This window comes from Leuresthes tenuis, unplaced genomic scaffold (genome assembly GCF_036924035.1).
Source record: "Leuresthes tenuis unplaced genomic scaffold, fLeuTen1.0.hap1 SCAF_23, whole genome shotgun sequence".
Lineage (NCBI taxonomy): Eukaryota > Metazoa > Chordata > Actinopteri > Atheriniformes > Atherinopsidae > Leuresthes > Leuresthes tenuis.
Genome location: NW_027325377.1, coordinates 19,183,097 through 19,199,970, shown reverse-complemented (window position 1 = coordinate 19,199,970; position 16,874 = coordinate 19,183,097). Strand labels below are relative to the sequence as shown.

The 16,874-nt window shown below is 40.9% G+C and overlaps 1 protein-coding gene across 1 annotated transcript in view; it reads right to left on the bottom strand.

Annotated features, from left to right (window-relative positions):
* Window positions 1–16,637, bottom strand: part of tmtc2a (transmembrane O-mannosyltransferase targeting cadherins 2a) — a 52,844-nt gene extending 36,207 nt beyond the window's left edge. The window contains exon 1 of the mRNA XM_072377759.1: window positions 16,268–16,637. Coding sequence (XP_072233860.1) covers window positions 16,268–16,350 — 83 coding nt within the window. The 5' untranslated portion in view covers window positions 16,351–16,637. The remainder of the gene's footprint in view (window positions 1–16,267) is intronic.
* Between the last annotated feature and the right edge of the window lie 237 nt (window positions 16,638–16,874).

Genomic DNA, 16,874 nt, shown 5'->3' with positions numbered 1-16,874 from the left:
GGCACTGTTGACTTGACAAAATTAGAAAAAACTGGCAAGATTTTCAAATTTCAGATTTTATACATAATTGGGTATTATATATAGTCATGAGAGACAGGATTAAGCTTACTTTGTATTCCAGTGTATTAAATGCATTTTTTCTTTCTTCAGCTCAGTTTGCTGGTTCCATTTTTTCATTGATTAAAAATAGCCCACCCGGCAGCTCCTGTGTTTTTTCCTGTGGGTGCAGAAAATCCAGTTGGGAGTTTGGAATGAACAGACAAGCTAAAGGACTTTAGCTTCGTTTGTTTATGAGCAAATGTGAAATAGCCGCAGCTTTACATCTACAAGTCCATGCACCGATACAGGCCAACCTCTGAAGAAATGCTCGCTGATTTGAGTGTTTATCCTTAGAAAAAAATGTTTACTGCAAAAAAGGTTACTGAAGTACCTACTGGTGGTGTGTATATACAAATCTTGCACAAACATGTCAAAGAAAACGGTGAATCACACTGTCTCTTCTGCATTCTGATAAATACTAAAGCACTGAACTCGAGTGACCCCCAAAAAAGAAGTACTGGCACTGCAAAGATGCATAAGGACTATATGCACAGTATGTTTCAGGTCTTAAACAAACATTTGTGTTCCTGTCTGTATTTGTATATTTTTCACCGGCAGTTATGAGAAGTTAACTAAACTGATTATTTGTTGTTTCAACTTGGCATAGCTCCTCGCAAAAACAACATGATGTTTGACCCTGTGTCTAAATTAGTCAAATAGTTAAGCAGGATTTGTATGTGAACCCCAACCATGCAAAAACAGTGTAATTGCTAATGGTCCCAGTGGAAATAGAGCAGGACACAAGTCAAACTTTCACTGGACTGTAATGCATCAGTATTCCATTAGAAAATAGGCTTTTGATTGGACATGCAGTGAATATGATTTCTTTAAAACTATGCACAAAGTGGGGATCTCTAAGTTTTTAAAATGTATTTGTTCACTTCCTTGAAACACAGATTCCAAATCTGGCAATCAAGTTCTACTTGTTCTTTTAAGTTACTTGATGCAAAAATGCAAAAAAAAGAGTTTTTAAGCTCGATGAAAGACTACTACACACTTCTGAGTAGTTACTCATCACTTCCAAGTACTTTGGTGTCATTACCATCGGGTCCAACAGGTCGGCTTATAGCTGATTAAGATAAAGTCTCCCCAACATCCTCAGTCTGTCCGAGCCAGACAGCCAGGGCGAGCAGATTTCTTCCGGTGGCTCCCGGCTTCAAAGAAGCAGAAACAGTTTGAGCAAAACGTCAGGAAGCTGGCTGCCTCTCTTTTTTTTTTCAAGGCGACAGACCTGCTTTCATGTCCCCTATGAAGCTGTTTCCTGATTAGCAGAAGAACTAACTCCAAATAGGCCGGGGCTGGCTTACTGGGGCTAGCGTGAATGTATGCTATGCACTCAAATAGGCTTTGAACATAAACTGACATGAAACTTTCTATTTATTTAGGCCTGTTTCTTAAGTTCCATTGGGGAATATCAAACATTAAACTCTCATCAAGGCTTAATGAGAGAAGTTTCAAGCAGCCGAATCGCACTTTGGTAAGGAACAGGCCAAAGGGCTGGTTTGCAGAACAGCTGATCAGACTTCACAAAATCTACTGAGTATATTCACTCTGAGTTAAGCCCCTGCTTAGACAAAGAGAAATAAGCCATTATGAATGGAGTTCTGATACTATGATTCACTATGGTTAAAAAAAAAGAAAAATGCATACAGACGTAACCTGATGGGACAAAATGTAGATGACAGCAGCTGAAGACAAAAGATATGGACCAAACATATGAGATATAGTTTAATAATGGACCTCTGACTGTGAAATCTTTGATTCAAAGTCATCCTCACATTTAAAATCTTGCTCCACAGCATTAAAAGACTACAGCAGGACAAATTATTGCTCATAGTTTAGACTTATGTGCGCCTACAGCTCCATACATGGTTACCATGATAACTGACAAATATGGGCTTACTGGGTCAGTTTTCACTAAATTCGCAGTCTTTTTAGTAGGTTCAGCTTTTCCTGTTCCTAGTTTCACACTTAGCGGTCAGATAAGAGAGCTCTTCTACGTTTTGTATACTCAACTGAATCTGATATTCAATTTAAAGCCTTAGTGTACAAACTCTGCAATAAAGAACACTTTTAACATACTGCAGTTCCACTGTAATGGTTAAAAAATCATGAGCTAAATCATTAAGAGTGTGACTCCCTCATCTATTTTTCACCAGACTAATTGCAGAGCCTCTGTGTCCATCTAATTGACTGATTGATCGTTTCCCATTAGTTAGTCGCGCAAAATTCGAGGCGATTTGGCACCACTACCACCTCAGCTAAAATGGAGACCTGGCCCTGCTGCTGCACTTCCTGAGTGATGTTGTCAATAAAAGGCTTTGATGAATCCTCAGCCTGGTAGATCAATTACTAATAAAGCAAATGCTTTGCGCTCCCTCAGGGCAGGGGAGTCAGTGGGGGGTACTTGGTATAGATTTAAGAGGGTGAAACTTCAGACAATTTTGTATGGCAGGCTGAGCATAATACCCAGTAAAAAAAAGATTTGATTCAAAAAGCAGTTACAGTTTCACACCTTTATCAACACCACAAAGACCACCAGGAGCCAACTATGGAAAAAGGCTGTTACATAGAACTGTTGTTATCCCTAACGCATCAAGATGGGAGCCCTTATAACGAAATTTATAGGTTTTTGAGAAGTCTCACCCTATAAATACCCCATATATCTCAAGAACAGTTCGGAACCCAACAGTATTCACAGTGTATTTAAACGAGCTAATGTTCAGGAGCACTGAGAGCTAAGACTCTAGGGATTTCCAAAATCCTTGGTTTTCGCACACAGCCAACACCTATCAATGAAGAGAGGCCAACTTTAACACCCTCTAACCCTCCATCCCTCCGGCCAGTGAGATCCAGCAAGAACAACCTCCAGCATCGTGCTAAAAAACAAATGAGCAGCCAATCAGTTCTCAATTTTCCATCGAGTATGGGTCTGACAGTTAATTACAGTGTCTGACTGCAGACGGGTAATTAGGGCGGCCTCCACGAGTCGCCTGCACATGCGGTGATAAATGTGACGCTTGATTAAAAACGGACAGAGAAACAATAAATAAATCATGGCTGTCTACAAGCTGGGGATAGAATTTAAAATGCCAGACATATGCTGATAACCCCTTGTTGCTTCTGCTGGAATTCATGCAGGAATGTATACACCCTTTCCTTCGGTTCTTGAGTTGCTGCTTTTCATTTTTCCATTTCCTAACAAAACATGCAACACATATACAACATGGCAACCAATTACAAGACAATTACATGTTTCAATTCTAAATGTATACTTAATACAAACTACAAGACTATAGTAATTCCCAGCAAGGGATGCTTTTCAGTTTACTGGACGTAAAATTTATGAAGAGATAAGGCTGATTTTTAGCATCTGTCTTCTTCAATTATACAGTACATTCATAATGTAGTCTTAGTAAATCCTCAGTGTACATTACACACATAATAATACACTGCAATATGGCTGTAAACTAAGATTTCCTGTCAGCCATAAAACATTCTGTCCTATCTAAATGAGGGCAAAAGTGTAAGGAGTGACAATTTCTCCATGCAAACTATCTTTGTTCAAACTATTCCATCACAATAGTATCTTCTTTAATCACATGGCACTATTTCCTTTATCTCTCTTCTCACCCTCTTAATTAATTTTACCTTCTGCATCTACAATCAATTCCACTGGCCTAGTTCCAAAGAGTGGGTGTTGGCTCAGTGACCTACAAAAAAATGCTCCTGCAACCATCTAAACTCATCATTATGGACCCCCTCTCCCCTTACACACTCTGGTCCTCCGACATCAGGGACAAATGTGCGTCTGGCATTGATTTTTTTTCTTTTTTTTCTTTTTAATCTAGAGGGAGTACATGTTGACAGGTCATGTAGAGTGATGGCTCAGAAAAAAACTCGACTCAGTTTTCACCTCAGTGCAGCTGTTTAATTTGTAAGCACATATGTTATAATTCACTCTCGCACATGCAGAGCACCAGGTGGACGCAAAGCCTCAACAACCATGTTATTATCAGGAGTTCAGAGCCTGGCAGACCATGGCAATGTCCAGCTGAGATTACCTTCCTTTGCCAAGAAAGAGGTTCCCCTTCAACAAGAATGGGAAGTGCTGAATCTTTGAATTATGATGGGATGCTGATTGAAAATGGATAAGAGGAGTCCATTTTTTCCTGGTACAGCAGAGAGAGCAAACTTCTGCTAAGACTTTAAGAACACTTCTGCTCACTTTTGATCTCATGCAGAGATAATAATGAGGACAAGTTTAATTGCTGATGACAAATTACAGAGCCAGTGGATGGTCTGAGGGCTGCATTTCTGCCAAGGGAGCAGCTGGAGAAACAAAGAAGCATTCTGTTTCTGCTCAAAAGCTTTCTGTCTCTGATTAGGGGAAAAAACGGTACTTTAATGCTCCACTAGAATTGGTTTGTAATCCGAATGCAGCGAAAAATGCAGCTACTTTGAAAATGTGAAGGATTGTAATCCTTACATTGGACATTCAGGTGCAGTGAAGCTATATTTTTCTTCGTTGACAGCTTTCAGCGGTCAGATTCATATGCAGCTTTTGTAATGGCTGATTAAAGCCGCCACACTAACAGACCTTACAGGACTGTATCCAATCCAGAATAGGCCCTCCTTTCTTCTGCCGTGACCAGTTGTCACATTCCAGCATTAGCTGAAGAGAAGAAGTAGCTAAAGAGGGGTACCACAGGGGCCAACCCAAACCAAATCAGTCTTCTTTTCAAGGACCTGTGCTAATTATCTGAGATCTTTTCAAATACTGAGCTGTGATCTGTTAAACAAGACGAGTACAACGAAACCATTTGCCTTAACGCAACTTTAACATTGAAACCAGTGAAGTTATCCCAAAAAAACGCAGCCCTGTCCATTTGACCCTTAACTACAGGCAAATTTAACTGAAGCAGTTCAAAGGTTTTGGCTAAAGCCATGTTTTTATTCAGCTCTAAGATACCTTTGTAATGCAAATTCTATCAGGCCCATAAGAAAAATTACCACTGAAATCCAGTGTCTCAAAATATGTCAAAAGCACTCCCATGCAGTAGCTTTACTGTAATCAAAGTTTGTCAAACTATCAGCAGGCGTCCAAAACATAGACCCTTGTTTAAATGCAGCAGAAAAAGTTTAAATAAAAAAATATTGTATAACATCATAAAAATACCACATTTCATTCTGAAATGTACTGGAGGAACAAGCAGGCATGATGTCATGGAACAACATGAGGAGTACTGGGTTACAAGTGATTGCAACCAAATTGTTGCTTTTATTTTCATTCCAAACAGAAACTGATGGACAGAAACTAAACATGACAAAGAACTGACACGAAACTCTTTAAGGTAAGGGGTTAGCCTGGCTTAGCATAACGCCTGGGAGCAAGCATTCCAAAAGTGACAAATTCCACCTAGAAACAAATTGTCTCATCCCAGACTTTTGCAGCTTTGTTACTTTCAAACAGAGCACGGAGACTGCTGACCCTCTTTAGTAAACTTTGAGCACCAACTTAATCATTCTGTACAGGCTTAAGGGTGTAATTACACTACTCGTCTAAATCCATCCCATTTCTATGTAAAAATATCTAATAGGTATAAGACGAAGACACCAAAATCTGATAGGCTTCTTTTTTGTCCCGTATCACAACAATCACAAAAAACAACCAAGGACATTGGGAGGACAAAAAAACAACCAGAATGGCTCATTTGACCTCCTGGACAAACATATTTACCGTCTGTAACAAGGATGCGATATGGTAAGTTACTTCGACTGATAACACCAACTTAGAGTAGTAATGGATTGAATCGATGCCGTATCGCAGTCATGAGCGAGCCTTGTGAGAATCACTATCTCTAGATGAAATGTCATGGATAAGCAGGCACAGCCATACTCTGTGGCGACCTCTAACATGTCTGCTCTTCACAGCAGAGAAGCAAATTTACAACAGTGGGGCTTCTTCGTCACTTTAGCTCACATTCACATGAGAAAAAAAGGATTGAGTGCTTTGGATCGTGAATGTCTTTTAGAGCCGGGGCAACCAGTAATAGTATCCGATGCAGTACAAGCTCACAGTGAAAGTGAATACTCAAAATTCAGGCCTTCAACAGAGGGTCGTCTGATCTAACGATGAAAAAAAAAAACAGAATCAAATTGTGTGGTGCTGTAGATTCCCTGCAACTTGTATCAAAAACAAATTACAGTGTTGTCAGAGATCATCATGAAAGCACCACCACCTTTCTCATAACCACTGATCCATGAATATCAAAATGACATTCCAACAAAAGATATGGTGATACATAATACAGAGACTGGTTTATCTGGCAAAAACCCATTATCAAATGCAGATTGTGCGAGTTCTCTGCAGGTCAAACTGACAGGTTTACTTAAAAAGCAATTAAACCATATCTTCAGCAGGCTTACAGAACCTCCATCATGAGAATAGCTGCATAGATTTAAGGATCTCAGTTCCTCTCTGCGAGGGAGGCGAGCAGACTATTGATCGGTGCTTAAAAAAGCTTCACAGTAGAAAAATGGCTTAAAATGTCCCCTGATTTTACTTGAAGAATGATGCGATCCAAGCCTGAGTGACTGTGTTTCGAAGAAGATGCTGTGCTAGAGAACCAAAGACTTTGGCTATATGGCGAAACAGGAGACTACAATCTACTTTCTGAGTACGGCAGCATTTTAAATTACAATGGTCAGTGCTTTCTATTTCAAAAGTGTCTACAATTATCACCATATCTCCCTTCCTGATGAGACTTGTCCTCACTCCTCCAAACAGCCCTCTATTGTATCATAATGAGAGAACAGCTAAACAACACAGCTGAACTGAGACCCCTGCCCTTCCTCTATCTGTATTATCTAGTGTGCTTTTCCACTTTTGGTTGCTTATCAGAAGGAAATGGGAAATGGAGACAGGTTATCTCCCTCTGCAGAGTACATGAAGGAGATGGAAACGATATGAACTTGCTATGTTGCTTCTAAACATTTAGAAATCAAGCAAGTGCTAACACAATGAAAATAGATGACAAAGCCAATCTAAAATCTCTCTGGCTTTCATGATGATCTTACAAAAGCTCTGCTTTAGAAACATTCTGAAAACAAGCTAAAAATACACAGACTTCACACAACTGCAGAACACTTGATCCTCAAGAATAATCACTTCACTGCTGCTCCATCTCACGACCAAACACTACAGCTGTACCTTTGGATGAAGGTAGCAGAAGTGTCATGTGATATCTCCTGAGCCTTAAATACCTCCAGTCCTCAGCGCTCTCATTCTCCCCCTCTCAGGTTTTTTATGAGGTGAGAATCACAAACTGATTTCTCTTACTGCACACACCATGTATTCTGAAGTTGGCCCAGTTCTGACCCAGAATTCTTTATGCATATTGGTATATTTTACAAGCTCGGGTAGCCATGCGTGAAGATGGAAAGAGTTTGTGCGGCGCTCAGCTGAGGTTCAGTGCCAAGGTTGCCGAGCTAATGAATCTCTATTGGTTTTGTGAGGCACTTGGCATCTAGAATAATAATTAAGGCACAGCACAGTCTCAGCAGCCCGTACTGAGATGAATGGGAGTTTCAGCACAGCTTGAATGGTATAAAGATTTTTGTCTCATCACATTTTAGTTTAAAAACATTTGGCAGTCAAAAGCCTTTCTCACTGTTTTCAGGAGCAAGTTCTCACAACCCAGCTTAATGCGGGAGGTGTCGGCGGGGGAGGGGGGTTAAATGCCGAAGTTAATCGTGACACCAGGCAGCTTTAAATATTCATCTCAACTATATGTGCGGGCCTTATTGGTACCAAAATTCACTATCCAAAAGGTTGTAGGTCTTATTGAATAAAAATCTTAAAAGAATGATATATATAAGCTTTATTTTTGGTGGGAGGGCATTGAATTTTTTTTTTGGTGCCTCCCACCAAGCATTGTTTGGATATTGGCTGTGGCATTTCTGGACAGAGTGTGCATGTTCTTCCTGTTCCTGGGTGCTTAGGTTTCTGCCCACAGTCCAAAGGCTTGTATACTTGTTATTCTAAATTGACAGAAAAAAAAAACATCTGTTTGATTATGTCTGAAAAACTGGCTCATTGTGCCAATTCAAAATAAGTGTCCTGTAAATGTTTCCCTGTTGCTTTCCTTCTAAGTTAAAACTCAACACAACTCATATCAGATGTTCTCACCCTCCAATCGTCTCACCTACTAAAACCTCCCAATAAATCAAAAGAAAAAACCTCCACACACCGTTCAAATATCATACCAACCACAAACTTTGGACTGATCCATCAACCTGATCATTTTACACTGACAGCTTCACCATCATCTGGGAAAGGCTGTCAGCGGTCAGCGCACAAGAAAAATGCTTCCACATCCAAAAACAGATCCTTTCACATTGAGAGGAACTGGCTGCTGGACATCAGGACTTTCCCAGTCAGACCTGATGCTGTGTGGTGAAACATGAGTGCTTGTCAAGTGTGGCATGTTTGAGTTTCCGTTCTGACAGCTGTTCTGGGCTAAAGTGGAAAAAAAACAAAACTCTGCAGTCACTGAAAGTCGATACTCAATGGCTATTGATTACAAAAGACAGAGAGGGTGGCTGCTCACGATTCGTGTGATCCCGGCTTGGGTTTGGTTTTGTATTACGCCACAACTGCTGTAAGTTGTTTTGGAGGTCTACCTTGTTGTTTGAAGGGGGAAAGTGGATCCCAGCTTCTAAGAGTAATCCAATGCCACAAAAAGCGTTTCGCTTTCAAAGTCACTTTTAGTGCACTGTGGTGGAAATCCAGCCCCATGATGAACACAATTATGAAGGGCTTCGGTTAAAGTAGAGCATGGTAAACAAGCATAGACTCGGCCAGTTTAGAAATTTTTTCAACCCTTTATCTGCGGCTTGGTGTTTTCATCCTCTGAAATCTATAAAACAAATCTAGGGCTTTGGAATGTGTACGTTATGGAGCACTGGCAAACGTATAAGTCCTGGATACCACTGTTTAGGGATACACATATGGTGTGTATACAGGGAGGGTCACGACTGAGGTTTGGCGGTTGTGTTTTGGCAGCCGGGCGGGGCGACTGCGGCCTGCACAACACGAAGGCCAGCCAAAGGTTAGCAGCCCGCCTCAACCAGCCTCATGTGCCAATGAGATCCGAGGGGACAAGCAGGCACAACCTAAAAATAAATAAACTCATTGCCTCTGCTTGGTGGTGGAACCAAAGGCAAGGATGGTGCAATGTATTACATATATTTGCATTACAATGTATCACACCAGTTTCTAAAGAGGAGTTCAGTTGCACTAAATCCTATTAGTATACTATGATGAATCACGCAAAAGCTGATGTTAATTTTGACACTTTTACCAAATTTGTACAAACCTGCATTTCATGGATTGAATATGGCTAAACACAGAGTTTTTAATCTACCTGTTTTATATCACCCTGATTCTTGCAAAACCAATGATGAAAAATAGAGAGAGGTTTAAGACGTCTCTACATCATGACCTTTACATAGAAAGAAAGTCCAGTGCCCTCCAATCACAGTTCGTTGGCTCCCCTCCTCCAGCCCTGCCTCAAACAGATGCTGATCTAAAAAAAGAGACTCATCAGTGGTCTTGCATTCTGGTCTCATTTTTAGAAATGCTTTTGTCTACCTTCATAACGAGGGTAAGGGATTTCAAAAGTTTCAGAAACTCTGAAAGTAAAAGTGTCAAAAAAAAAAATCAGGGACCCTAAGTAGAAGGAAAACCTCAGTTCAGCATGCTCCAGAGTCAGATGTTGAAGTTGGTACTCCTTCGAGATGAAGATGATTCAGCTTATTACTGGAATACCTTTCATAGATGTTCCTGATTTCTTTGAAAGAAAAACTCCTTGCACATGCCCCATTACCACTTCATTATGAAGAACAAGCCATACAACGCCTCTGTTTGCCAGAGAACCATTTTCCTGCCACTAGAAGCTGGAACCTATTACGGCAGATGAAGATGGGTTTTAACATTCTGTCTTCAGCAGGCAGCGCTGCTGCCATTCACTAACAATGTAGAGAAATTCTTATTCACCCCATGCAACATACATGGTTGCTCAAACCTTCCTTTGGGACTTGAAAGCTGTCTCAAAGCCACAGTATCTCCAGAGTTGACCACACAGTGCCTATGTTGACTGAATCTGCTTGTAATCAAGATGAGACTCTTTGTTCCCGCCTTGCTATTGTTTCAGTGATATACTCAGAGCCATCCACCGTGAATGCGAGGAGGCCCACAGATGGCAGAACAAGACTTCAATAGTAACACTTCTTTTACCCAGAGAGTAAAAACACATGTTATTGCTTAAATATATTGGGACGGCGAATCGATGGTGACGCATCACAAGAGAAGACTTTTTCAACACCAGACCACACTTTTTATGGGGTCTGCCTCCTTCTCCTCGAAGACACATAACCCTATGCAAATCTGGTTAAAAGCCTTTCGCCTCAAAACCATCTCAAATTACTATTCATAAACACTTTTCTCATCAGTTATCCTCACCACACTGTTCATTTTAATTCTATCTTGGGGCAATCTGCAGTATAAAGCTTGGAGTGAAAACTCCTCCTGACAGACTTATGCCTTCGCACCCCGGCCGTTTTACTGCACACACAATGTTCTCAAAGAGATTCTGCTTACTCATTTCATTAGCCTACTTCTTCTCTCAATATTTATCTGCTCTGAGCGTATGCTGAAAATCAAACAGCCTCAATATAATAAGAGCATATGTATAACTGTTTCGAAAAAAAGAAGCACGAGCACTCCTGGCACCATTTATTGCAGTCAACTGAAAGTGATAACAGTGAGCATTGGGAGTGCCAACACATAAGAGATAATGATTATAAGCTGTTAAAAGATAATCAGACTGAGGTGACATATGCCCCTTTAATTGAGAGTGCTATCATTAAAGCAGCACTGTGCTAATAACATTACAGAACACTATTCCAAAGAATTAGTGTGAAGCTTCAATTAAGGATTTTTTAGGAGCATTAATACAGTTGTGTTTTCAGTCAAAGTCAAATTTGGCATAGTGTCTGGTATTGGTGCACTACTTAAAGATGTGTTGCACTTGTGAGCAGTTGTAAATATTACAATCTTAAGTTTAGTAATTGCATCATACGTCTCCTTTCTTACTAAAAGCTGGCTGAAGCATTTGTTCCATCAGTGCATTCAGTATGTAGCAGTAGTAGCTCAGTGCAGGGGAGGTTTCTCCCCTATAGGAGAAGCAGACCTGAAATCAAAGGAACATTCAGGCACTGAGCTTCGTGATGTTTGCAGTGTGGCTAACGGACTAATGGGGAGCCTACAGTAGGGACACGCCTGGTTTTGTCTGGAGAGCATAGACTGTGTCAAAAAGAAAAAGGGAAAAAAACAACAACAAAGGCCTAGACAAACCTATGCTGTCATCCCCATTTGTAGATTTTCATGTTAATGGCTTAAGTTTGCCATTTAGCCATTGTCACCTTTGATTTTTAGATTATTACCAACTAGAGGATATAAAATAGATGATCTGAACAGTTGGTTTTTACATTGAGTTTTACATTTTGGGATGTTTGAGAGCTTTGTTCAAACCACAAGAAGGAGACTTGCACTGGTGGAGAACAGGGCAACTGGTAACCATTCATGAACAAGAGGGTAAAGCAGGGAAGTCATGCTTGAAACTTAATTGGACAAATATATATAATAAATATATAATCTTTTGAGGTATCTCAGGTAGTTTGAAGTTTCAATATCCATTTGTATGGAATAATGTTCAAAATGACCTGCAGCACACTTTTTACTGTTTTAGGATATTAATTCAGTTTGCGACGCCTTGACTTGTATAAAAAATAATTGCAGTGAGCCAAAAAATGATTAAAACAACTGAACAAGGCAAAACTGCGTGTGGTATTGCCTATTGCTACACCAATAACTGACGGCCAGATAACAGTCATGAATCAAAACAACGAGGCTGCGATTTGACTTGATCAGTGACGCAGACTCCCTGGCATTTCTGTCGAGACAGTCGTGCCCCTGAACATACCTCTCTATGATGCATTATACCAACTTAATTACGGAACTGTTTCCAGAAAACCACAGCATAATGATCCCAGGGAGTGAAATTGACTGATGACAGTATATCGACTTGGAGGAACAATGCTTACTTAGCACTTATTGAAAGAAATTGATAGAATTAAAATGGGATTCGGAGCCAACACAGTTTGACACACAGTAATTTTGCACTTTACTTTTATTCTATCTCACAATTTCCATACTGGGTGGCTATGTCCATCTTTTGATCCACAGTCTGTAAGTTAACACTTAAGTGCAGTTGCCTATCAAAATATCAGCATATATGATGCAACATTAACATTTACTTCCTGTGGTGTTTCTGCTCAGCTGGTTAGCTCTTCCTTTAGCTCTGCTTTAGTCTCCATCAGCTCCCAAGGTGTATCCGAACAACAGATGTATTCACTGCTATTAGTGAAGAAACGCAATTACCTTTTAGATGAAGACAAATTGGTGGCCAAAAGCAGAAAAAACAGCCATGAAAACTGGCCTCCTGCTTTAAGTTGATTGAATTTACTGCTTCTCTTATCTCAGTAGCTGCTGGTAGAAGCATACAGGCATTCCTGAAACAGCAACGCTTTTATCAACTGAGTATATGTCCACATTGTTTCTACATGCAGATTTATGTATGGGTCAACAGAAGGTTCCATAGATGACGAAATGAGGAAAGCAAAGGAGGCTTATTTTCATGTGTTTTTATGGTCAAATACACAGAAATGCTGTTTATATTTGTACATCTCAGGGGGTGCTAAGCAATGAGCACCCAATTAGCGTATATAAAGGCAATATATCAGCACTCAGAATCAAGGCAGTCTGGTTTGAACTATGATTAAAAGGCACCTCTTAGAGACAGTCTCATCTTGATGCATTTATCGGCTAACCTCAAAAACCAAGCTAGAAAAGGAACAGATGCAGCAACCAACAAACTCTCTGATCAACTGCTTTCATTGTGCCGCTTCTCTCGAGTCACTCTGTCACCTCTGTTATATGTCTGCCATATTTAATTGTTTAAATGCATGCTTTACAGTGCATATAAAAGGGCCCATTATGTGCCAGTCAATGAAATCCAATCCCTTTCAAACCGAGAGATGAAAATGTTTTCCTCCTCTGGGACAAAGATATTTTCACCCAAATCCCCCGGGGAACCATAATGCAATTCTGAGTTGAGCTGTGACTGTGGGCTGTGATGTTCCATGGGTCACAGATGTTTCTGGAGACACAATTCTGAATGCTGAAAGCCACTCATAGGATACATTTCATTTCACAGCATTGCTTTGTTTATCTCCTCTTTTCTTCATTTGTGCCGACCTAATAATACTCCAGTTTGCCAAGTAGATATATCCATTCATCTACCAAATTTATTTATTAAAAATGTGGCATTGGTTAAAAACCATAACCATTGGGATCCATTATTAACCAAAGCCTCACTGATAAGTATTACAAGGAGGGTTCAAAAGTTAGGCTAAATATATTTCCCAGTCTATGACCACAACTCTCATGCAAACAGTCAAACAAAAACATCAGCACTGTGACTGACTTGTTTGAATTACGGTAATAAAAAACTGTACACCAGCCGACCATGTCTTGATTTTCTTTCCCTAGATCAAAAACGGCCTGGCCCAAGTCTACTCCCAGCTCCCGTAAAACTCAGTCATTTCACACGCAGTGGCTTTTCATTGGGATTACGGTTGGCCCAGAGAGTGCTTGGCCAGACCCAGAGCAATGCCCAGGAAAAACACTTGACATGATTGAATAAGCAGAGACCAGCCAGAACATCTCCACAACTTTGAGCGCCTGGACAAAGATTTATCTGCTTCACCGTCTCATCTAGGACATCGAGCACTGCTTACATGTGACATGTAACAAGGATTTGATTATGAAGTGAAAGGTCAGATAAGATCGTCTCAACCCACTGTAAGGGACAAATGCAGAAAAACAAGTAGGTCAGGAAGCAAGTCCGTTTTTTTGGACAACTCCAGGGCAGAATGATTAGTTGAACTCTCTTGCACTTCAATCTGTCTCTTGCCTTAACCTTTAGCTCATAACTCTCGCCAAATCCCTGAGGAAAGAGACAGGGAGCACCAAACTCTTGACCCCAAGAGGGGACGTTGTTTGATGAACGACCATGGAAGGTCAGACTTCTGATTGGTATTCAGCCTCCTCCATCCGAGAGCGCTCAACCAAAACACCAGTGTCTGTCCCCTGGAGTGTAAATTACCACGGTGACTTTGATAGATACAGAGCGCCGGTGGATTCTGAACTTTCTCAGAGGGGAAGGAGAGCGAGCCTGGGCTGAAACGGGCAGAGCATCACCCCCCAGTAATCTGTCACTGACTGGCTTTTTGACAACAGAGTCGTGGGGACAAATTTGACGGATGCATAACCCCAGGGCATGTTACAGGGTCATTCACTGAGGTGTGATGTAACTGAAGACGCACACAGACCTTTCTTCTACCACCATCCCTCCTACTGCTCCTCCTCCACACACACGTTCGGTGGGGTCACCAGTGGTACAGAAAAGGAAAGTGAGGGAATATTTGACCTTTAAAGGGTGTCTAGAGATGCTAACCAGACAGCTTCCTCCAACTGAGCCGTGGACGAATAAGGGAGGCAACCTGTTCCTTGTCAGTTCATTCATCTAATGCAAAGAGAAATCTGCCACATACCTTGTGTATTAGTGGTTTCAACCCATGATTTAACTCTTGATGATTTAGAGCATTTTAAAATGCAAAACCCCTTTATGCCCATATTCAGTCTTTCAAGTCACTGAAAAACTACCTGTGCATGAAGAATGGTTATACTACGAGAAGCATATGAATGACTAGAACACTGATTGCACTCTGACATCTCATCTACCATAGTAGTTTTCTCTTTTCCTAACCTCTGTTTGTGGAATAAATTGTTGCCATAACGCACAGATCTGTCTTTGTCAGTGCTTCTCAAGCCTTCAAGTTCTATACCTGTTCAGTCCAGGTTAGTCTCACTCAGATTTACTCTTGTGGATGATCTCAAATTTCATATTTAACAAGAAAGTGAAAATATATTTTCAAATCAAAGCTTATATTCTCAAGGTTGTCCATGTTTTTTCTGTTTTTTTTTTTATGTCCAGCACATCAAACTGAACGTATTTTGGCTTTGGACAGAATAAAACCTTAGATGTTTTTTTTTAGACTAGTCATATGGGCTAAATAACTGATCAGCAATAGAAGAAAAAAACAGAACTCAGAATACTGATTTAATATGAATGGGTACACAGTTACATGGTAGATATCTCAAGCATAAATACATTTGAAAAAAAAATAATTAGACATCAGGGAAAAGGCACAAATCCTTGCGACAATCCAAAATTCAGCTCCTGTTTTGTTCACTTTTACCTCTACAGAAGCGTGCAATACCTTCCTGCTGCCCACCAAAGCAGCACAGGTTTTCTCTCACCGGCCCTACACAACCAGAAAATATTGACCGCTTTTTGCAGCTGTCTGCAAAACAGCCGCCAGTTTAAATTAGCTTTATTCTCAAGAGTGCAGGGCATTGTTAGAACAGTCATGATGCTTCATCAACACAAAGAGCTTCAGGTGTACTTCATGGGCAGTCGGTGATGGAGATGCTCAAAGTTCAAAACATGTTGAGCCTACCTCACCTCTTAAACTATAAGTGGGTCCTATTGTAGAAATCTCTGTGAGAATTTTCATGAAAAGAAATTAAATGATTATTGTTAAATATAAGCAAGCGCATGAAAGGATTTCACTGATATGAAGAACATAGGATGTATTACAATTCTCTAAAAAACTCAGGAGCACCAAAAGATGAGACCAAGTTAGAATAATACACTTCTACAGATATATCTATTTTAATATTATTTCTATAATTAGAGCTCATGTTTTAGTGCACTCCCAATACTTCTCCTTGTTTTCGTGCCTTTGACGAGAACCGACACAATAAGCTGTGATTTATTAGTCAACAGACAAAAGCACATGTAAGCAAAAGGGCAGGCGCAGCGACCCGTGCGCCCCCCCAACGTTTCCGTGCCGCCGTAACTAGCGCGGGTGACAAGTGGAGGAGCCGACAGTGATGCGCTCTGCGGGAGAAACCTACCTGTCATCGTAGCAGAAATCTGCGTCCAGCGTGTTCAGATAGAGACCCACAGCCACGGCGGTGCTCACCAGCTCCGTGATCATCTCTCAACGCCAAAGTGGGAGAGGATAGAAATAGACTGTAATCGGGTCCTGTCTCTCTCAAGCCTATTTTGTGCTCTCGATTCAGCCGCTCGGTAGCACAGCCCTCCAGTCAACGCAGGGCATTCCCCGTGTCATGCAAAGTGTGACAAAGTTTGCCATATCCCCTCTAACCCACTGCGGTCAGGGCTGCTGAATGGGGAGGAATCTGAAGCTATCGCCGGGTCTAGCTCGGAGCTGTGCGCATTTCTGAGCTGCGGTGTCCTCAGTGTGCGCATCTCTCTCGCTTTGGCACTGAGGAGACTGTGGAGAGAAAACGCATGTGGCTTCCAGATAGACTGAGCATGCGCATTGGGCTGTGCTCTGAAAAAGAGGGGGTATAGTATAAAAAATACAGAGCTGTGGTTGTATGCACTGCTAGTGGGACGGAATAGGCTGTGAATCTATTTTAACTAGAAAACTGGCATTAAACAATATTGGTAGATAGTTACCATGACAACAATTCGATTTAGCTAACTGTTGGTTCA